The 24075-nt window shown below is 40.9% G+C and overlaps 1 protein-coding gene across 1 annotated transcript; it reads right to left on the reverse strand.

Annotated features, from left to right (window-relative positions):
• Positions 1-18369: 18369 nt before the first annotated feature.
• On the reverse strand, positions 18370-23858 carry LOC120686142. The gene is made up of 6 exons (XM_039968311.1): positions 21897-23858; positions 19624-21805; positions 19285-19539; positions 19073-19198; positions 18894-18996; positions 18370-18814 (listed from the first exon to the last, which is right to left on the reverse strand). Exons 1-2 carry the CDS (start codon positions 22140-22142, stop codon positions 20600-20602), a joined length of 1452 nt encoding a protein of 483 aa, XP_039824245.1. The 5' UTR covers positions 22143-23858; the 3' UTR covers positions 18370-18814; positions 18894-18996; positions 19073-19198; positions 19285-19539; positions 19624-20599.
• Positions 23859-24075: the final 217 nt, after the last annotated feature.

Below are 24075 nucleotides of genomic sequence, written 5' to 3' on the forward strand. Positions count from 1 at the left end.
AAGTAGGAGAATTCAATTCTTTGTACAAATATGCGTGTTTGAGAGAGAGTGTGTGTGTATGTTAGAGGGACAGAGAAAGAGAGAGAGAGAGTGTGTGTGTGTGTGTCTGTGTGTGTTAGTGGGAGAGAGAGAGGGAGTGTGTGTGTGTGTGTTAGTGAGTGAGTGAGTGTGTGTGTGTGAGAGAGAAAAAGTGTGTGTGTGTGTGCGTGTGTGTGAGCGAGAGAGTGAGCGTCGGTGACAAGGAGACAACGAGAGGTGCAAGTGTTTTGTAGCAGGGAGAGAGCGAGAGACCGAGTGTGTGAGAGGAGATAGCGAGAAGTCGGGTGTGAGGGAAGAAGCAAGAGGTCGGGTGTGCGATCGAAGGAGACTGCGAGAGTTTGCGCGTGTTTGCGTGAGTTAGTTGAAATGAAAGTACAAAAATTCACTATATAAGGACATGCACATCTCATAATTGACACATTTGAATTAAGAATTCAGAATTACATAATTGACATTTACATTGAATAAGGACATAGATATTTACATCTCATAATTGACATAGCAATACACATGTAAAGAAAAAGTAATTAAAGGAAAACTATATCCATAATTCAATTCTAAGAATATCCATAATTGAATTCTAAGAAATATCTCTATAAGAAATATTCTCTATAGTTCTCTATAATTCTAGTTCTATAATTCTCTATAATTCACTATATAATTCTAAGAAATATATCTATAACAAATATTCTCTATAATTCTAGTTCTATAATTCTCAATAATTCACTATATAATTCTAAGAAATATATCTATAACAAATATTCTCTATAATTCTTTATAATTCTAGTTCTATAATTCACTATATAATTCTAAGAAATATCTCTATAAGAAATTTCTAGTAGTGAGTAAGCCTTAGAAAAATTATCAACCCTAATGTCCATCATTAAAATTTGTAAGCTATATATTCATCTTGTAACATGCATATTTATTTGATTTGTAACTTATCATGCATCATATCCCAAACTTTTACCATAGCCTCTTGGTACAAATATTAGATCATGGTGAAAGTTTCATGGTTAGAAATGTGGTAGAACTACCAGAAATAAAATAACAAAATCATCCATATGACAGCTTGGTAGTTTAGTACCTCTAGTTCTAACCATTATCTGATGCTCCAACTTTTCGGCAGGCTAATATCACTAAAAGCAAGCACTAGAATAAAACTTAGCTTTTCCCTACTAGAGGAACTATTTATACTAATTAAATGGCATCTAATCAAGATTTAATGGAATATATAGTCACAATGTTCAATATGTTTTCAAACTTTTGCATTGGTGTTCTTTTAGTGCTATAAGAGCATGGAAAAAGTTTCATTCACAGCACTGGAGCAGATCAACCAGAAATAAATCCTTAAGTTTATGACTAGATCTAATAAGGTGTGGGTTTTCATCTAGCTAGAGCTGTCCATTGGTGTTCCAAATTTTGCACAAAGCTATTCTTGGCATGGAGCATAACATATCCAAAAATCAGTTATAGTTCACATGTAGAACTCCTAGAACATTTATCCCTTATTTATTGCTTCATTTAACATACAATTAAAACTATTCGATTTCAGCCAAAGTGGATATATACAAAGTTGTAGAATCTTTTCAGAGAGTCCAAAACATTTGAGTTTGCATTTTTCTGATTTTTCCTCCATTTGATATCGATTTTACAAGTTCGCAGGTTTGAATTTAGAAAGTTTCTTGAAATCTTTACATTTCAGCCCCTAGATCTAACACTTGGGTCCTTTTTATTTGCAGATATGCCCTTGGTCACCGGAGCTCGAGCAAAGCTTCCCTTGCCAGCGATGTTCCAGCGAGGATAGGCCTCGGCGGTGTGTTCTGGGTAGGGGATGCGCAAGAGGGACTCCAAGCGCACCTTCTGGAGCTCGGGGTTGAGGTCGGGGAGGATAGGAACGGTGGCTCGATGTCGGGCGGCGGCGCACCGGCGGCGGAGTTGACGGCGAAGCTGCTCCGGTGGCTCGGGATGACTTGGCAGCGTCGGCATCGAGGGTCTTGGCGGTGGTGTCGCGCAGGGGACGATCTCACGGCGACGACGAGGCCGCGCGCAGTGTAGGGGGCGGCGGCATCGAGGCAGATGGCGGCGAAGGGGCGGCGGTGCAGGGCGGGTTCAGCGCCGTTGAGGAGGAGGCGCGAGGTCGTCGAATGCGGCCGGGGCGCGTCATTCCAGGCGGAGAGGGCGGCGGCGTTGAGGTGGAGGGGCGGCAGCGCACCTGTATGGGCGCGGCCGCGCGGGGGCGTCGAGGAGGAGGCGCTTCGGTGGAGGAGTGGGCGGCGGCGGCGTCGAGGATGCGTGGCGATGGACGATCGGGCGGCGGCGGTGGACGATCGTCGTAGGGGGCGACGGCTGCGTCGACGATCGGGGCGTCGAGAGGGCCGGCAGTGGAAGGGAGAAGTGATGAAGAAGAGAGAACATGTCACACTTTTTATACTATTGAGCATTTGGCACCGAGTGAAAACACCACCCGGTGCCAAAAAGGTCCTAAGGCACCGGTTGGAAGACCACCCGGTGCCAATGGAGAGCCATAGGCACCGGGTGGAGATATCACCTGGTGCCAAAAGCCTCAACAGGCGGGAAATGAAAAGGGCCTAAGGCACCGGTTGGAATCAGAAAACCGGTGACTTAGGCTCTTTTCAGAAGTACTTTAGATGTTTTGCCGCCTTGAAACTTGAAATCACAACATAGCTCAATGGAAAGCCAAAGATATTTATTTGCCGCGGCCCGGATTCGACTCCAGTTCACCCATTTTCTTTTGTCCAAAGACATTGGCACCGGTTGAAAATGTCAACCGGCGCCAATAGGTTTTACTGAAAATTGCATAATACATCTTTTAAATGCACAATAAATTATTTAAATACATAATAAATCAGATAATTGCATAATAATTCTTTTGATTACATAATAAATCATTTAAATTCATAATAAATCAGATATTTGCAAAATAAATCATTTAAATGCATAATAATTGCATAATAATTCTTTTAATTACATAATAATTCTTTTCAGTGCATAATAAATCATTTAAATGCACAATAAATTAGATAATTTCATAATAAATCATTTAAATTCATAATAAATCAGATAATTGCATAATAAATCATTTAAATGCATAATAAATCAAATAATTGCATAATAATACATTTAATTACATAATAAATCATTTCAATGCATAATAAATTAGCTAATTGCATAATAAATCATTTCAGTGCATAATAAATCATTTAAATACAAAATAAATCAAATAATTGCATAATAAATCATTTAAATGCATAATAAATCAGATAATTGCATAATAAATCATTTAAATGCATAATAATTCTTTTAGTTGCATAATAAATAATTTAAATGCATAATAAATCTAATAATTGCATAATAAATGATTTAAATGCACAATAAAGTGGATAATTGCATAATAAATCTGATAATTGCCATAACAATCATAGATAATCATTAATATCATGTTCATGGGAAATATTACAAGACATAATCATTCAACTAAGGGAATATTAATGATGGTTGACTTTACAATCGTCCCTTCATTATGATCATGACGTGCGTACGGAGCCTCCTCTCTGGCTAAAAGAAAACTTGTGTCAACCTCCACTGCGAACGGAGTCATATATTCAACCTTATTGTATTCTTCTTCATCTGTGACATCGTCGACTCCCATAATTTTCCTTTTTCCTGCCAGAACAATATGGCGCTTTGGCTCATCTCCGGCACCTACAAATCTTGATTTATTCTTGGACTTGTCCTTTCTCGGTTTGCTAGACATGTCCTGCACATTGATAACTTGAGTGTCATCTTTAGCTAGGACGAATAGTTCGTCTCGATATCCAAGCTCTTTGAGGTCGACCGTTGTCATTACGTACTCGTCGATATCGACACCTTTTCCTGTGAGTTTAACCCATTGACAACGAAATAGAGGTATTTTCAACGGCCCATAGTCGAGTTCCCAGATCTCTTCAATGTAACCAAAATATGAGTTCATTTGGCCACTAGAGTCGGTGGCATCTATACGGACACCACTATTTTGATTGGTGCTCTTGTTATCTTGGGCTCTTGTATAAAATGTGTAACCATTAATTTCATATCCTTGGTACATCAAGATTGAATTTGCCGGACCCCTGGCCAGCCAAGCTAGCTGCTCATGAATTTGATCGTTAGCAATGACTTTGTTCTGCAACCAGGTGGCGAATGTATCGTTATGATGTTTTGTAATCCATGTCTCAGACTTCAAAGGGTATATGCTTCACACAATTTGCATGTGCTCCTCCATGTATAGAGCCACCAAGGCTGATTGTTGCAGAACCGTGAGATGTGCTTTGCTCAACGTGGCATGATCTGTGGCATTGACTGATTTTCTTCCAAGTGTGCCCTTTCCAATCAGCCGCCCCTCATGATGTGATACTGGAATCCCAATTGGGCAGAGTTCTTCCACATAGTCAACACAAAACTCAATGACCTCCTCTGTGACATAACCCTTCGCAATGCTTCCTTCTGGACGAGCCCGATTACGAACGTATTTCTTTAGAACTGCAAAGTATCTTTCAAAAGGGAACATATTATGAAGGAAAACAGGACCGAGAATACTAATCTCTTTGACCAGGTGAACTAGAAGATGCGTCATAATATTGAAGAATGATGGAGGAAATATCATTTCAAGACTGACTAAACTTTGGACAACATCCTCTTGTAGCCTGCTTAAACTCGATGGATCGATTGTCTTCTGAGAAATTGTGTTGAGAAAGGCGCATAGCTTTATGATTGTTACTCGAACATTAGCTGGTAGAATACCTCTAAGTGCAACTGGAATCAATTGTGTCATCAACACGTGACAGTCATGGGACTTTACGTGTGCGAATTTCTTCTCTTTCAAGTTCAGTAGCCTCTTTATATTCGAAGAGTAGCCTGATGGGACCTTGATACTGTTTAAATAGTCGAACATACTTTGCTTCTCTTCCTTACTAAGAGTGTAGCACGCAGGACCTAGATAATGACGTCCTTTATCCCTTTGAAACCGGCGGTGATAGACTATCACCGCCGGTTCATTTGAAACCGGCGGTGATGGGGCGTTTGCGATGAGATAATCTGTAGTAGTGTGTGTGCCGATAGGAAAATGCTGCATTGTCGAACCTAGATACAATGCGTGGGCTAACACGAAAATGACACGTGGGCACACCAAAAAAAGAGACGTGGATGAACCTGGAAAGGAGACGTGGCCTAATAGGACAAAGGCACTTGGCTGAACTAGGAAAGGACACATGGCCATAGAAGATAATGACACATGACAAAGCCTAGAGACAACATGTGGACCAACAGGAAAATGAAACGTGACCAAACATGAAAGCACGTGGCCGAATCAGGAAATGACAAGTGGTCAAACAGAATAATGATGATATAATGACATGTGTATAAATCTGAAAACAACAGGTGGAATTGTACCTTTTCAACATGTGGCGTTTGGCTTGCTCGCCACATGTCCAGCCATCCTGTGACATTTTGCAAACAGAACCAAAAAAATGGTTCTATGATGAAATTTTCTTGGTCACAAAAAAAAACAGTTCTATGACACTTTTGGATGTTTTGTCACGGGAAGTCTATCTTGACATGCATTCTACAACGAACTGAAATTCATCATTGAAGTTTCTTTGTAATGAATTCAGCCATTACAAAGACGGAAAGCATTAGTCACCGAAGCTATAATTTCCAATAGTGTAGCCGATTCAACGATTGGGGGGTGGGGGAGGGGGCTGTATCGAGGGGTTCACTACCTGCCAAGGATATATTCTTTTGTTTAGTTTTTGTCATGCCTTGGGAGAGGTTCACTCACGCAGCTGCTAAGACCGTAACGGGATACTGACTTATTGGGGAGTCTTTTGTATGTTTTCGGAGTGGACCTACCTGCCACTCACCTTCAAAGTGTTTAAGAGCCTTGCAAACCCCTGGCATAAAGGGAAACACGACTTGTGGGTAAAGTGTATAATGTCTGCATAGTGTAAAACTGATATATCAGACGTGCTCACGGTCAAGAGTGGCCTGCAACCTGAGATGACTTAATTAAATCAATTCTGAGTTTAATTCAGCAATTTATTTGTTCCAAGCTTATTTGTTTACTCAATGATCTTTATTTCATAAATGTGGACAATATTCAATCATGGCTTATTAAATAAGTTATTAATGTTCAACTATTCATTACTATTTACTAAAGTGCTTACCACTTTATTCAGCCACCCTTTATCCTTTTTTAAGCCTTGCATTCCATTTATTCCGTAATATACTTGCTGAGTACCAATCATAAGTGTACTCACTCTTATAAAATCAATGTTGCTCAAAAGAGAAAGTTGATGTAAAGTTTTGTGAAGATGTTGTTGAGTTCTAGGCCTACATACTAAGTGTGGAGCCCGTCGTTTTCACTTGTATGTCAGATAGACTTTTAGTAGTTGCAAAAATTTTATTTGTGACATTGTTACTCATTACTCCATTATGATGTCGCCATATGTATGGAACTTATCCTGCTACACATATAGTTATGCATTCAGTTTTGTTTTGAAAACCTAGTGTGATACGGGTAGTGATACGACCTTTCACCACCAGTTCATGACCGCGCGGTGCTAAAAGTCTATCAACGCTGGTTTGAGTTCAACCGGAGGTGATAGGGTACGTTTCTGGGAATGACCACAAATGTAGATGTGTGTGTCCGTAAGTTTTATTGTGTTCATCCCTCCATGATTAGTATTACTTCAATGGTTTATGTTTATTAAAGGTTGTCATTTGTCTCTAAAGAGAAACGCCTAATGCGGGCGGACTGTCATAGATAAACAAAATGGTCAAAGGGAAATAAGATGGCACAAAGATATAGATAACAAACTTCTCTCTTAACAGAGTACATTCAATGATTCAAACTATTACAGATTAATCAATTTTGTGAACCCGAAGGTTTATTCAAACTCTCTATGTATCGTCATACCCTGTCAGGGATCACAGCCTTCATGTTCGCATCATGACCTGGCAGAGGACATTTGAAGGATAAGTGATATTATAAGGATAAATATATCTGTTCATTCACCAGCACTATACGTAGAATATAGAATTTTACGTTAGCATGAAAGGTAGGTATACTATCAACCCATTCCAACCTGATGAGGAGGGGGAGGCTCATTATTGTCAGCTGCAGAGAATACTGAGTATCAGGATCTTATCTTTATCGTATTCCTTCTGTTCACATGAAAGTAGACCATAAATGCATCCCATGTCCCGATTAACTGCTCTTACAGTCACACAACACTTGTCAAAATATGGTGGGCTTTCAAAGGGTCCATTTTTCTTGATGAAATTTGTGCATTGGAGTACAAAGTTTTCCTTCTGTTCTTTGGTACATGACCCGTCAGCAGCTACTGGATCTAGTGAAATTATCGCACACACTAGTAGGAAAAGAAATGCCATTTTCCCCGCTAACATGGTGCTGATTGGTTATGGCATTGATCCTATCTGTCCAAATCGCTAGCATATGTGCTCCTATATATAGGAATAGGAAAGCAAGAGCCCCACCAACTTCTGTGCCTTTAAGAACTTTGTTGGATACGGTTGGGATATCTATATATGGATACTCCAATACATTGTGCAAGGTATGCTACCATTAATGTAGAAAATATAAATAAGTATTGGTCCATCAGTCTCTATTTGTATCAAAGATCTCCTTTTTAGTAAATTAATACCTCAAAATGTGTAGTCGGTTATTTATCGGGATCAGCTTGCTGATGTGAAAATTGCTGATGCATTTAATCGAAGGGTTTATAACTTGGGATACAGATTGGCCCATCTTGTGGATATGGTGGATGTTACATACTTGCACACAATTTGTGAGATATGTGATAATTCAGGGAGAATATATTGTATGGATCCTAGATATCTATTTGTAGCAAATATACTCCTTATAATTTCAGGGTATCCACCCTAAGACAATTATATGTGAGTATCCCTGAAATTACTTTGGCTAGTTAATGATGAGTTTGTTGTTGTTTGTGGGGACGGACACCATCAATTGATGAGCATAGTAATTTTCCATTTCCGAAAGGACATTCAAAAATAAATTGTATACTGCTAAAATGTTGGATAACATCCGGTTGCCGTACTTGTTGACCAGAAGTCCTGGACGCAATCTTGTGCACTTACATGTAATTGGAAATCAACATAAGGGCATCTCCAAGAGACTAACCAAATTTTAGCTACTCAACACCAAAATAGCTCCCCAACAGACTAGCTATCCTACTCGCCAAGCCATCCGGCTCGCCAAATTGCCCCCTTGCTAGCCAAACCTAACTAGCTAAACAGCTCCTCCTACAGTTATTTGTTTGTGGTATTAATCATAATTAGTAACAAATCTCAGTGCTATTTCAGACTACAAAACTTAAGTTTTTATTTGCTCCCTTTAGTTTTTTGGCATTGATTCTCAGCGCTTCTCCCTAATTTATATTACAGATTTAAGGAGCTGCTAATAATGGATGGTTATTTACTATCCATGATTTTTCAGAAATTGTTTCACCCCTCATGTCTAGAGATATGACTTTGTAAAGCTAATGATATTATCATTATATTACTAAAATAACTACAAGGGCCCTACCCAACAAATGACATTTAGGAACCAAATGGCCCATCTCCTTCACATTTTCTTATACTCCCTTCGTGCCGGTAAAAGAAGTCGTTGAGGACAACGACACGGTCTCCAAAACATAACTTTGACACCTTGTTATTATAAAGATATTTATAGAAAAGTGAGATGTGTATACTTTTATGAAAGTATTTTTCAAGACAAATCTATTCATATAATTTTCACATTTGCAAACTCACTAATTTTAAAGTTATTGATGATTTATATTCCCAATGTTTGACCCAAAATATGTCCAAAACGACTTTTTATACCAATACGGAGGGAGTAGAGGTTATTGGTCACCCTGATTTCACTAACAACAAGATGGAATACTCTACTTTGGTTGTCTGTACCAAGCCTGCGAGGATTTTTTAGTTTAAGAGAGCAAAACTCCTTTATACTGCAATTGCTATTACCCTTTGCCCTTTGCATAATACTACCCTGAAATGGTTTACAAGGCTTGGAATGCAGGAAAGAAAATTTTCGATTCAAATACTGCCAGAAAGTTTCTGCAGAGCAAAGTACGCTTCTTACCATTCAGCTCAAGGAGCAATCTGCTTCCACTATTTGTTGCCCCAAAACAGAAGCTGAATCATGTCAAATTCTAGAATATTAACAAAATTAACTCTACCAAAGTTAAGCACTAAACTTATTCTGGTTCCTATTTCATAAATATCAGCTGAAATGTACTCCCTCCAAATAGGAAAGGAAATAAAGACGTTTAGGATAGCGAAACGATCTCCAAAGCATAACTTTGACCACTTATTTTTATAAAAATATTTGTTGAAAAGTGATATATGTATATTTTTATGAAAGTGTTTTTAAGACATCTATTCATAAGGCTTTCACGTTTCCAGATTCAATAACTTAAAAGTTATTCACGATTTATATTCCCAATGTTTTACCCAAATCTAGTCCAAAACAATATTCTTTTCCTACATGGAGGGAGTATGCATATATGTACCTTCATAGTCATATAAATTTCCAATAAAAACAAAAAAATGATGCAGATTTACCGGTCTCTTATAAATGAATACTCCTTGAATTTGGTTATCTTTTTGGGAAAAAGATGAGGGCGCGCGCAAAGTACTAGTCTAAATATAATGGGACCTTTCAACTTGTCTATTACAACCAGAAGTTCGCTGGTTGTCATAACAAAATTGCAGCAGTTGCATCCCAAATGAAAAGATTTTTGTAAGATACTAGAAAACAAGCCTTCAGCACCGGCTGAGAAGGGCCAAAAGAACCGGTTTCCGAACCGGTGCCCCGCAACCGCGAACAATGACCTCGCCATAAGACACCGGGTTTTTCAACTGGTGCCTTAGGCTTCCATTGGTACCGGTTGGAAACACCAACCGGTACCAAAGAGGCTGCCACGCTGACGCAAGGTGGCAGCCCCTTTGGTACCGGTTGGTCTTTCTAACCGGTACCAATGACCTTTTCCCTTTTTCCCCAAATCTAGTTTTGTTTGTTATATTTATTACTGTTTATTCTTTTATAATTGCCAAACACACTCAAGCTCTATAGTACTATGCGTTCATTGGTCGTTCGTGTTTGTTTTCAGAGAATATTTGAAACTATCTAAAAGTGAAATGTGAGCATATAATTAAGCTAATTAGATGAACTAATATATTTACAAATTTACAAACATCAAGACATAATGTTTAAAAATATTTACAAATGTACAAGTCATGTTTGTAGTCCAACTACTGGTCCCCTCAGGAGGTCAATGGAAGTCCTCTATGGATGTGACCGTCGTGGTAGAACTCGCCTCTAGGATCCAAGATTTCATTCAAAATGAATCCGGCGAGTTGCTTGCACACGGCGTTGATCCGATCAGTAGATTAACATTCATCCCCCATTTGAGACATCTATCATTTAGAAAAAAAGGATTAACATCATGTGCGTTAGTACAATTATGAAAATATACTAGTGACCGGTTTGGACGTACTGTCGTGTCTTCATCAGTAGCCTTCCCGCATGGAGTCATGATGTGCAAGTAGTCGCATACGTAGTACCCGCACCAATCAGTTCCTTGTTGTTGTCTCGCACACTTAATGAGAAACAAATAAATTACTCAAGTTAGAACAATTTGGGATTATATACTTAACTAGACAAATCTTTATGAATCAACATACCGGATAATCCATGTTAACGTTCAGTTCGGGCCACCATTGACCACGTCCTTTGTTATTTTTCACAATTTTTTTCCAAACCCTGCGCTCAAAGTTAAGTTTGATATTCAGGAATTGTTATTAAAGAAAAAAGATTTGATTGTGCAAACTGAACTTACCTGTTCAAGGGGTCTAGGATATGTTGGATTGCAGACGTTGGATTTCTCATTGAGTCAAAGACTATAAGATTGCCGGTCTCTACGGAAAGTATGAGTAAAATCCAATGATAACTGCGGATATAGATAGGATATATACATACATGCATTAGACGACTTAGTATTTATTTAGTAATATAACAGAGGATTGAGTCGACTAAGGCTTACCCAAAGTTGTATGGTATGAATATATAGGATTTGTAATTTTGCCTAGTCAACGAATCGTACATGTTTTGGCACGTTTCCTTGTAATTTTCGTTGAGCACTTTCTGGTTGACTAGCAAAGGAGACATGAAGCCGATCTGATGGTGCCATCCATGTTTTCGGCTTCTTTGGGTCTCCTGTCTAAATGATACAATAGAAATTTTATAATGCACACATATAATTATGTTCTTGTTAACAAACAGTATTAATGTAGAGGTAAGTGATACTTACAAAACCCAAATGGTGATGATAGAGGCGTCGAGGGCTTGTCGATGGTAAATGTGATATAAATTTTCGAAGTACACCCAGAAGTCCTCCTCCCCGCGGAAGAAATCATGGTCACGATACTTGACTCTAAACATTTTCCCTTGGTCATTCGACATTCACTGCTACCATCTATGCAAATTGAACATCTGCGTGCCTAGACTTTTCTCCTCTTCCTCAGTGACAAAAGGTTTTCTATGCTGGAATGGAGTAAAAATGGGAGCGACAGGGATTTCCGCTTCCACTTGCCCCATTGCCTCCTCTAGCGTTAATCCAGTTTCAGAAAGAAATATCGCGGCCTGTAGGTCCGCCTGGAGTTGTATGTCCATCGGGTGTAGGAGTGGCAACCCTGGCACCCGGAGGGGCTCGAGTCCTTTTTGTTGTGTGCCAAGCTGAGGAATGGTCTTGCCACATTTTTTTCTTCAGATTTCTCACCTTGTGTGCTTTTGTCAGAGTATGATCATAGTCCGAGGGTTAGCTTTTCGGTTTTGGTGGGTTGTCTAGGTTTGTGAGAAGCTTTTTCCCTAGTTCTAGAGGTATCTTTTCCCTCGGCGGGGGGACTTTAGGCTTCAATTGTTCTTTTATATATCGAGCAGTCTCCTCTTCCAACTCCTCAGTAGTTTTCTCGTAGGTTAATTTTCTTTCGACCATTTTCTGCTTCTTCTTTGAGGGTCCAGCCGCTGGGAGGGATGCTGTCTTTTTCTTTCCTTTTTCTGGGTCAGGAGGAGTTGGAGTACTCGTGGCCCTTTGCGCCGGCGGAGACGGTGGTGAAGGAGGTAGTTGTGGGGACGGCGGTGAGGGAGACCGCGAAGACGGGCGATCGGTCTGCACGGGAGCCGTTGTGCTTGCAGTAAGTTTGATGTCGGCCTTGCGCCATAGAATGACCCCGTGCAGTGCGTCTCCCAATGTCTTCTCTCCATCCCCTCCAACGAAGTCGAGCTCAAGATCCTCATTGTTTCCAACTATCTGCTCGACTGTGACGGATGTGTAGCCAGGGCGTATCGGTCTTCCATGAATTGTAGTAGGAGGATTCAGGGGCAGGGCTGGCCCGTATGCGACATGAATGGATATATTTCATGCTCGCACATGAAGCTCGCACGGTGTCGGCATGGTGACATCGTCCACTGGATACCTCTGGTCATCTACCGTCGTTGGCTCAATCTGGGGTTGCTGTTCCGCTTGTACGTCGGGCGCCGCTGTGGATGCACAGCTGCTGCGTCGCTGAGAGACCGGGCTTATCACAACATCCGGGTGCGACCCAGCAGTGCCCCTTTGGCTCAGAGCAAGCTGCACTGCCTTATTGACCCTGGCGTCCATCTGAGATTCCAAGGACGCAACCTTCCTTGTCATCTCTTCTTGCATGGCACGAAGTTTCTCTTCCTATTCGGCTTTGCTCTTTCGGTGAGTCTTGTAAGAGGAATCTCCGGCCCAAGCAACTTTCCATGGGACCACGCCGATGCCGCGGGCTCGTCTAGGGTGTTTCGGATTCTTAAATGCCCTTGTCACCTCATAATTCTCCCTTTGAGGCTGGAATGTTCCTTGTTGGGTCTCATCTGTTGCAGCGACTAGATCGCAGGACACTACTTGCATATGCTCGGGCACGACCAAATTTCCATCCAACTGGTTTAGTGTCACGCCATTAGCAAATAACCACCACTTGGATCTATCCGGCCAAGCCCAAGTCGTCGGCCTGATGCCTCTATCTATAAGGTCCTGCTCCATCTTCTGCCATTTTTTTATTGACTTCTTGTACCCGCCAGCCCCAAGGTGGTGGCTGTACTTCTTATTTGCTGCATTCACCTTAGCCTGTTCATATTTTTCTTGGGCTTCCTCTGATAGTTTGTATTGTTTGAACTCCTCCCAGTATGGTTTAACCTGAGGAAGATCGTCCCAGTTCGTCTCCTTATCCTTCTTGATGCAATTGATGTACAACTTCTTCTTGAAAGTTGCAAAGGCAAGAGCCATCTTTTTCAAGGCACATTTCTTCACAAGTTCTTGGTCAACTCCTTCAGGAAGAGTGAACATATCCTTGAGTTCTGCCCATAGCATTTCCTTCTGATGTGCAGGCACGGCGTGTTGCTGTTCTTCGGGTTTGCTCGTTTTCCATAGTTTTGTGGTGCTCGAAATTTTTGCCCGAACAATAACCCCACATTGGTTGACAAATTTTGTGCTAGCAGCCTCTGGAGCACTTGAACAGCCCTCTGCGTCCACTTCTGTGACGACCCGTCTTCCCTCCATTTTCTTGGTTGGCCGGCGTCTCCCTTTTGACTGGCTCAACGAAGTCGATGCGGAGGTCGACTAAATTACAGAAAAGATATGTTAATTGCAAAACTAATCTACCGAAGTCACCATGCATATAGTTTTAAGATTCGTACTGGAACATGCTGTTGTTGATTGGGCGGCGGCGCAAAGTCATCATCTTCTTCATCGGCATCTCCAGACATATTCAGGAATGAATCAGCTATCTGAGCATCTTCTTCAGCGATTTGGCTGGGTGGTGTTGGCCCTCGTATCTTCGTTTATTGCATCCAACATGTATTGCTCGGCGACCTCGTCATCACCGAAGGGGTCCATCCTTAACTGAAACCGTAAAAATGTGTTAGAGTATGTGTCCATTCTTAAATGAAGTAGGAGAATTCAATTCTTTGTACAAATATGCGTGTTTGAGAGAGAGTGTGTGTGTATGTTAGAGGGACAGAGAAAGAGAGAGAGAGAGAGAGAGAGAGAGAGTGTGTGTGTGTGAGAGAGAGAGAGAGTGTGTGTGTGTGTCTGTGTGTGTTAGTGGGAGAGAGAGAGAGTGTGTGTGTGTGTGTGTGTGAGTGAGTGAGTGAGTGTGTGTGAGAGAGAGAGAAAAAGTGTGTGTGTGTGCGTGTGTGTGTGAGCGAGAGAGTGAGCGTCGGTGACAAGGAGACAACGAGAGGTGCAAGTGTTTTGTAGCAGGGAGAGAGCGAGAGACTGAGTGTGTGAGAGGAGATAGCGAGAAGTCGGGTGTGAGAGAAGAAGCAAGAGGTCGGGTGTGCGATCGAAGGAGACTGCGAGAGTTTGCGCGTGTTTACGTGAGTTAGTTGAAATGAAAGTACAAAAATTCACTATATAAGGACATGCACATCTCATAATTGACACATTTGAATTAAGAATTCAGAATTACATAATTGACATTTACATTGAATAAGGACATAGATATTTACATCTCATAATTGACATAGCAATACACATGTAAAGAAAAAGTAATTAAAGGAAAAACTATATCCATAATTCAATTCTAAGAATATCCATAATTGAATTCTAAGAAATATCTCTATAAGAAATATTCTCTATAGTTCTCTATAATTCTAGTTCTATAATTCTCTATAATTCACTATATAATTCTAAGAAATATATCTATAACAAATATTCTCTATAATTCTAGTTCTATAATTCTCAATAATTCACTATATAATTCTAAGAAATATATCTATAACAAATATTCTCTATAATTCTAGTTCTATAATTCTCAATAATTCACTATATAATTCTAAGAAATATATCTATAACAAATATTCTCTATAATTCTTTATAATTCTAGTTCTATAATTCTCTATAATTCACTATATAATTCTAAGAAATATCTCTATAAGAAATTTCTAGTAGTGAGTAAGCCTTAGAAAAATTATCAACCCTAATGTCCATCATTAAAATTTGTAAGCTATATATTCATCTTGTAACATGCATATTTATTTGATTTGTAACTTATCATGCATCATATCCCAAACTTTTACCATAGCCTCTTGGTACAAATATTAGATCATGGTGAAAGTTTCATGGTTAGAAAATGTGCTAGAACTACCAGAAATAAAATAACAAAATCATCCATATGACAGCATGGTAATATGTTTCCAAATCAATTCGTGGCCATAGGGAGCATGTTGTCTTATCTTGTGTAGGTACATAGATCTAACAGTAAAGATCTTGTATTTATGTAAATTCCACTCGTCGTGATCTCTCCCTTCATCTAAATTGATGTTGGTTGTCTTTGCTACTAAGTCAAGCAATTCTTGGAGTTTTTCATCCAGCAATGTCCTTCTAAATGAAATATTTAGGGCTTCTGAACTTAACATACTCACTACTGATGCCTGTGGTTGGCAAGCTATGTTATAAGTCATGGATACTGATATATGAGTGGCCATTGGCCCACCCAAGTGACCTCCCAAAATCTCGTTGTTTCCCATCTTCAATCTCAAAGGATCCACATGCCAATAACTCTTCTTTAATCTTCATTAACCCTCTCTAAAAATGAGTGTCGTTCGGTTTAGCTTGGACTTGTGGTAGAGATTTTGAGCTCAAATATTTTTTTTTCTAAGCAAAGACTGTCATGTGCCTTCACTGTTAAGTAGGTTAACTATACACACTACTAGAGAACAGTTCCTTAGTACCGGTTGGAAACCAACTTTGGTCCTGGTTTTCAACATGTACTAGGGAAGTGAAACCAAATATGGTAGCCTCAGACACCGGGTATTTCACCCGGTGCTTAAGGCCCCCCTTAGTACCGGCTGGAAAGACCAACCAGTGCCAAAAGGGACCTCCATGCTGACACAAGCAGGCCGCCCCTTTTGTACCGGTTGGTCTTTCCAACCAGCACCAAAGGGTTTTCCCCCTTTTTCCCATATCCTATTTTATTTCATTTAATATTTACTGTTTATTCTTTTAGAATTCCGACGCACACTTGAGTTCTATACTCCTATTCGTCCATCAGTCGCGTTCAAGTTAAAATGATGTATGAAAGTAACTAAAAGTCACGGGCAATCATGTAATTAAGTTATTTAGCTATAATAATATTTATAAATGTACAATAACGTGATGTCACGTTTACAAATATTTACAATATTACAAGTCACATTTGTAATGCAAGTACTAGCCCCTCACGACGTTGATGCGGATAGCCTATTGATGTGGCCGTCATGGTAGAACTCGCCTCTAGGACCCAAAATCTCCTTCATAACGAATCCTATGAGCTGCTCCAACATGGCCCTTATCCTATCCATGTCGTAAACTTTATCTTTGATTTGCATCATCTATCATTTTGAAAAAAAAAAGAGACTCGATATATTAATTCATCACATCAGTATAATTATGAATGGAACTCCTTCCCCAATGCCACATAATCATTTCACTTTTCATATGTCCAAGAGTTTTCTTATAACTATCAAGATATTTTAGGTTGGATAGGAATACATGCATGCACCCTTTGTATTAAAAAAAATCCGGTGGACAATTTTGATTGCCCGAGTACTTGTTTGAAATGGAAGGCTACCAAGACTATTAATGAGATTAAGTACTCGTGAAGAAATAAAATTGTGGTCTATTGTAACATCTGCTTATACTTTGTCAATAAATTAATGTCACGGAATTTATGGACGGATCAGAGGTATACCAATTAATGGTAGAACATTTCTAAACAACATTTATACTTTATAGTGTTTAAGACTTTTGCTGCCTAGGATCTCTGATTGGACATTGTAAAACAAAATATATGGAAGGTGACGTTTGGGGCAATGACATGGTCTTCAATACCCACAATCAACTGCTAATTTATTCATGAACATGATACTTTTTACAAACTACTATATTACAAAAGTATTATTCTCAATAATTCAGCAACATTGAATCCATGTGACTAGTCTAGACAATTTCAGTTAAATCTATGCTGTCTACACATTTTCTAAGATTCTGTATATTCACTTGCAGAAGTAGTTCAAAGAATTGCATTTTTATAGGACAATTTAGCATAGTTCGGTTTATATATGTTCCTTGTTGTGGAACATCTCCACCAAATTAAAGTTTTAACTTAGCATGGACACTTCTATTCTTTCAGTAGTTGGGGACAAGCCTATTAACAACGAGGGTCTATGGTAACTTCTTCAATATCAAGATCGCCCAGACTAATCTTTCAGTGCGTATGTTCGTAGGGACATTTGTGCCTGCGTATATGTAAGCATCTACATATGTAGTACGTTTACAATTTAATTATATTGAACTATGGAGGTACTTAATGTCTGTCACAGATATCCATTTCTAAATTCAAGGAATCTTCACTAATTCAATAAAAGTGTCAGATTTTCAATATTGACCTAAGCATAACTCTCTTGTATAGGTGCTTCGTGGTGAAATCTGCCATCTGAAAGGACAGGTCCTGACCCTTTTTTGGAAATGTGAGTGGAGGAGGGGCAGCTGAATTGAAGGAAGGAAACAACATTCTGTGCAAGGAAGAGGTGTAGAGAGAGAGAGAGAGAGAGGCAGGGGGGTGCAGTTTTTGTTTTCTAATCAATTTGTGCTGTCATGTGGTCCACAAATGCGCATTGAAGCATTTGATAAGGCAGAGTAACTCCAACAACCTAGCTAAATCTATTTGGCTAGGTAAAAATTTAAAAAAAATGCAAAAAAACTTCATCCAACAGACTCTCCATCTGGTTCGCTTAGCTACCACTACTACAATAAACTTAACTGAGGCGTGCAAAGCAAACGCCTCAGACCTGCCGTCAGTGTTAATCGATCATTTACTGAGGCGGTTACACAAACACCTCTGTTAATGCCATTTAACAGAGGCGGTTGGGTTACAGGAAACGCCTCTGTTAATGATAATTTACAGAGGCGTTCACGTTATGATGACCACCTCTGTTAATGTGCATTTATAGAGGGTTTATGCTGACCACCTTTGTTAATGCGCATTTATAGAGGCGTTCGGTTTATGCTGACCACCTCTAATAATGTTTTCACAAATTTTAGAAAAAAACTTATTTCATTTGTGATAAGAATCAGAAAGAAATACATAATTTGAATTTTAAACACATCCCAAAATCAAATCAGTAGACATGCGTACAAAGGATGAAAACATCCATTCATATGAAATAATAACACAGTTCAATTACATCCATTCATATGAATATCCACGATTGATGCATGCATGCCACAAAGTTCATATTACATTCACAGAGTTCATAGTTCACTCATAACACAAGTTTACAAAAATCAAAAGAGATCTGGTAACTTGTAGTCTTTCATTTTGAGCTCGGTTCTCCAGTTGCGTAGACTCTTGTACTTCGGCTCCATTGCGAGCTCGCTCTCGTGATTAAAGACTTTCCCGTCAACAGAACAACATTCGTCGGTAACAATCTTACAAATGTTAGATATTGTATATTTGATGATTGTCTTGTCCACCTTTTGCCTTCTCCAATATCTCAGTAGATTTTTTTGAGTTGTCGCCAGCTGCGGCTGTACTCTACGCAACACCTGAGGTAGTCACAAGCATAGTATCCACACAGAACTGACCCTTCAGGTTGCTTGGCGCACTACATGCATGTAACACATAGTCATTAGTATACTTATATCATACATGATAAAGTACCACATATGATTCTTCATACGTACCGAGAATTGTCGCCTAATGCGCAATTTTGTGCCATACTTCTGCTTCTTTTTCTCGAACCTCCGATCATAGGATTCGGGGTCCTCTACGTATTTCCTATAAGCGCTGTATACAAACCACAGGTGTTAGCAACAATTTTGATATCTACATTGAGTGCATAAAAGAATTTGTCGTCACTTACTATCGCAGACAGTATTCGAAATCCTTGTACCCCTTTTTGTTAGTTTCGCGCAAGGAGTCGAATATGACAGCCTTTCCATCCTGAGGATAGATCATGAATACAATCCAGTGGCCCATGACACCCAAGCTACACAAATGAAACAAGATGGATCTCAAATCCTGAAACAAGAAAAGCGGAACACAATAGCTATTGCAAGTATTGTTTGAACTTACCCGAATTGGTGCGCGGCAAGGATACACCCATGTTCTTCGATCTTCTTCATGGCTTTTAAGATGTATTATCCTTTTCTCCACATGATCTCGTGTTTCATTCTAATCCGAACCTCCATTTGCTAGATCAGATCCAAATTCACTAGCATAGGGTGTGTGTCTAATACATCATGCCCAATGATGGCCCTTTGGGTTATATGCATAGGAGATAGGTAGATAGTATTGTCCTCTAGTTCACTTGCTACATATGATTACATCCTGCAAGCACAAATCGTCATCATGACATTGTTAGTTTGATCGTACTGAGCATGCCTTTAGCGATGTAGGGGTGTAATCACTTACAAGGCAAAAAGGGTGACTTGTGCAACGTCGAGATCCTTGCGCCGCAACATCCTATGCATGTCATGGAATTCAACAACAAAATCACAATCCTCTTCCAAATGGAAGTACTCCTTGGGGGCCTTCACAACGAATTCTTTCATTCCTAACTTTGATGCATGCATATACCAAAGATGGAACCTCCGATCCGGCCATTCCTCCTCGACAAGCTTGCCCAAAGGCAACATGAACTTGCCATTCTCAAAGTTAACGAGGCAATCTTCACCAAGGCCCCAAATTGACGGCGGTGTTGGCAGACTGTAATTAAGATAAGACAAGGAGTGGAAAAAGTCTGTTAGCATCATCTCTATTGACTATGTTTGGTTGCCATTAGAATATTTACCGATCGAACATTGTTGTATACGTGAAGTCTTCGGCTATGCGGGACGCGGCCCATTCCTCTGTAGTGAGGTGGGCCGGTTTGTCGTCAGCTTCGTCGGTAGGCTTTTTGGGCGCAGGAGGACATTGCCCGGTGCCCATTTGATCGGTTGGAGGCGGTGTTTAATTGCCCGGTGCACCCCCTGTGCCTCCTTGTTGGTTGCTCATGTCGGAAGGCGGGCTACGTCCAGGACTGCTAGATGGGCCATCGCCACCACTGCCATCGTCGTCGTCACTTGGGCCACCCGGTGGAGACGACTGCGGTTCCGAGGGCTTTGATGCCGGCTTCTTCTCTTCTAAGACAATATCTGCCTTGTTCCATAGCACGCGAGCACCGGCGATGGTCGTGTATCCCTCTTCAGGGGGAAAGTCAAGTTCATCACTATCGAAGTCGTCGGACATCCACCCCAAGTACACCACAGCATATTCTTGAGGGATAGGCTTCCCGTGGTATCTGGCTTCAGGGTCGGGCAGATGTAAATAGCCCTGTGCCACAGTCTTTTTCTTTCCTGTCCTGCCCCAGGGCACCTAGAGCGAGGCAAGTGTTTATTCTGTGATCTCATCAGCTGGGTACCTTTGGCATTATGAGGTACCCGGCGACATCTGCGCTTGATCTTGTTGTGTCAGCACGCCAGCCTCGCGAAACATCTAAATCCTTAGCTCCACAATCTTGGGGTCTGTGCTCGTAAATGTTCTTGGGGTCTGTGCTCGTAAATGTCTCTTGTATTGTCCCCATGGTCATTTCTTTCATTGCCTCGTCTCTGCCCTGCTGGATGAGCCCTTCCTTATATCTTTGCCTTGGGTGATAAGACACAGCATCAGATTTCCATGAGTCCACATTCTTCCAGCTCATCCTCGAGGATACGCCTCGAATGCGGCCGCGGTGCTCGGGGTTTCCCAGGGCCTCCGTCAGCAAGTCATGCTCCCTATGAGGTTTGAAGTCCCCGCGTTCCTTGGCGGCATAGACCGCGATCAAAGCCTTCTCTGCCGCCTCTGTCTTTGGCTCGTTGTACTTGGTCCTGCCCTCCTTTAGCCTCTTCGGCCGACGAGCATTGAAGTAGTCACGTCCCCTCTTGTCGATGCCTAGCAATGGATTCTCCTGGCCGGATGCAGCTGCCTCACTTTCCTCCTGCCGCCACTTCTTCCTCTTAGCAACGTACCCAGTCGGGCCCAGGTGATGGGGTAGCTCATTCATCTTTGCTTGGTCGAAGAACTTCTTACTCTTGGCCTTTGATTTGTCGGTCGTCATCTTTTCAACAATCTCTTCCCAGACGTGGCGCTTGATGAAGTTGTAGTCTGCATAGGGTGTTTTGCCTTTATGCACATATTTCTTATTGAGGGTTGACCTCAAGTTGCGAAGCGCTTTGCCTGCAATAAACAAAGCATGGCGCTTGCACACATCTTCATCAAACTGGTCCTCTGGGTACTTGAACCGCCTCTTCACCTCTCCCCACACGGCACCCTTCAGGTCATCCGGCACTTTCCTCCAATCCGAATAAGTGATCGGCACGTGCTCCCTGACTATACAGGAGCACTGGTTGCTAAACGGGCCGATGACACTTTCTGGCTCCAAGGGCTCTCCATGTGGCCCTATCCTGTGTATGGCATGCACCTTTTTGTGAACCTTGTGCCTCCCATGTTGCCCCCTCTTCTTGCCACTAATGGCAGATTCCGTTTTAGCTGTTGTGCTCGGGGTGGGACCGGATCCATGCCCCTCCTGTTCTCCCACCTCCTCAAAGAACTCCAAACACAAAGGTACCACCGGCACCTGTCGAGGACAAGAACTCGGTCACATTAGTTTCATACTTAAGCGAGAAGCTCATCATCATATGCTAATGTTGTATTAGTTAGTTACTTACGCGGTCTGCTTGTTTCCGTGGTGGGGTGCCAGAATTTCGTGATGAAGTTGAAGAATCATCAACCTGCAGAGCATAGGTCGGATCTTTTTGTTCCTCCTTTTCTTCCTTCGTACGGCGTTTCTTCTCCGGAGGTGGTGTGATTGAAACCTCATCCTCGTATGAGTTGCTCTGGTCTGATGACGAGCCTTTGTCATCACTCTCAAAAGGACTCGGCTCAAGCCAGTCTTCAGTAGGCTCGGCAGTCATGAAAGCCTGGCTACTTTGACTTAGATAGTACGCTTTTTTTTTCTATGGAGCTAAGCATTAACATTTTAGTGCATTGTGTTTGTAAATTAGGACTGCAAACTTGACAAGAACATAACAGAGAGTCATCCACTCGATTGGCATGGTGCGTCGAGTGATTTGTGATTCAATTTTCAGTAAACAAGTAGTAGTACTATGGCTTTCCTAGTACCAACTCAAGTTCGAGTAAAAATTCAATATATATAATGTTCGGAACTGAAGCAAACAAATACATCAATTATGCTTTTGATTACAAAGAGGCACTTTACTGTCAAGTGCCATTTCATGGGAAATCTGGTAAAGCATTAAAGTGCAAAGCAAAAAAGACGTGCATTTTTATTATTTTATTCTATCTGCAGATTACAGTATGTGTCATAATATTTGTAGTCACTTTCACAATTTCCTTCTCAAGTGTAACTAAAGCAATTAGCTTAGCACTGCAGTTTGGACAGCAGCATATGATCTATTTGCAAAAATCATAACTAGAGCTACAGAACTCCAAATGAGTTGGTTCATGACTTTCTGGAAAGCTTACGAAATTGTCTACAATTCATCTTTAAGCATCACAGCAAGATTCACAAGTTTACTAAGTCAAAAATGCAAAGGTACAGAATCTGTTTTGGAAAAACTGAGAGCAACAGATTTCTGATCCTAACTTTGAACAGACATAACTCACAATCTATTGGGCCAGTGGCCACCAAATTTTAACAGCAGCTCGATACACAAGCTATCTACAACTTTGTCAAAGATAAGTTTAATGGCAAACATCATTATCAAGGTGTAATTTATACAACTCTTAAATCTATCCAGATTTCATTAAGATGAGAAAATAGTTATTAACTTATGTGGTAAACATGCTTATACCCAAAACCAGTATAACCAATATGTCACACATATCATAAGAACACTGGAAAGTATAATGGCCATCCTAAAATAATTTATTTTCATGCCTTGATTAATTTATTTAGATAATTAGGTGTATCAATGAACATATAGCAAAACTGCACAATAAATTCTACAAAAATTATAGCTAACTATGGATTAAAATTAACACCAGGTGCTCATCTAGTGCTTGCTAGTCTCAGCACATAATGATTAACATATCTTGTCTTCTACATGAGATCTAAATTAACACCTTTTTTTTAGATTAATAATCACCTATCTAGCAAGCACATATTGGAAGGAAAGCATCATTGCCTCTTGTAATTATTCTCTTCAAATTTGAAGTTTGACATCACCAATCATCATTTTCCCCCCTCAGGTTCGACTAATTAACTACACAATGCAGACTTTTGTGTTATCTAGAGTTCTAGACCTTGCAAATTACCACAACACATCTGTAAGTGCAAACATGCTAATTTAATTTTTATGCTACTGTGATAATTGACGGCCAACAATGCAGCTAGCAAATATATGGCTTCTTCTTCCTCCTCTAGTTAACAGCAGGAATTAAATTGAATTCACAGGAATGCAACATGCCCAAAGGAAATCGAAAACCCCACAAATCTAGAAGCATGTTTGTGCATATGGTTATTGGTTTGTGTGTTTTAGAACACAAATTCAAACCATTCTCCTAGGTCCCGCCGTGGGGAGCTCGGTCCAGCCAAAATTCCGGCGAGCTCCTACGCCGGCGGCGGGGGGAAAGAAGGTGAGGGGCACGGGAGGCGGCGGTGCACCTTGTGGGCGAAGCAGAGGAGGCCGGAAACGACGGAGGCGGCGACACGCCGACTCGGGCGGCGAGCGCGGCGGCGGACGGCCGGTCCTGGAGCACGGCAGCAGCGCTTTCGGGCCTCGCGAGCGGCTCGGAGGCGGAGGGCCGGGGCCGGCGCGGCCAACAGAGGAGGGTCATCGAGCGCGGTGGCGGAGGGACGTCGAGCGGCGTTCTGCGGCGGAGGGA

This window comes from Panicum virgatum, chromosome 8N, assembly GCF_016808335.1.
Source record: "Panicum virgatum strain AP13 chromosome 8N, P.virgatum_v5, whole genome shotgun sequence".
Taxonomy (NCBI): domain Eukaryota; kingdom Viridiplantae; phylum Streptophyta; class Magnoliopsida; order Poales; family Poaceae; genus Panicum; species Panicum virgatum.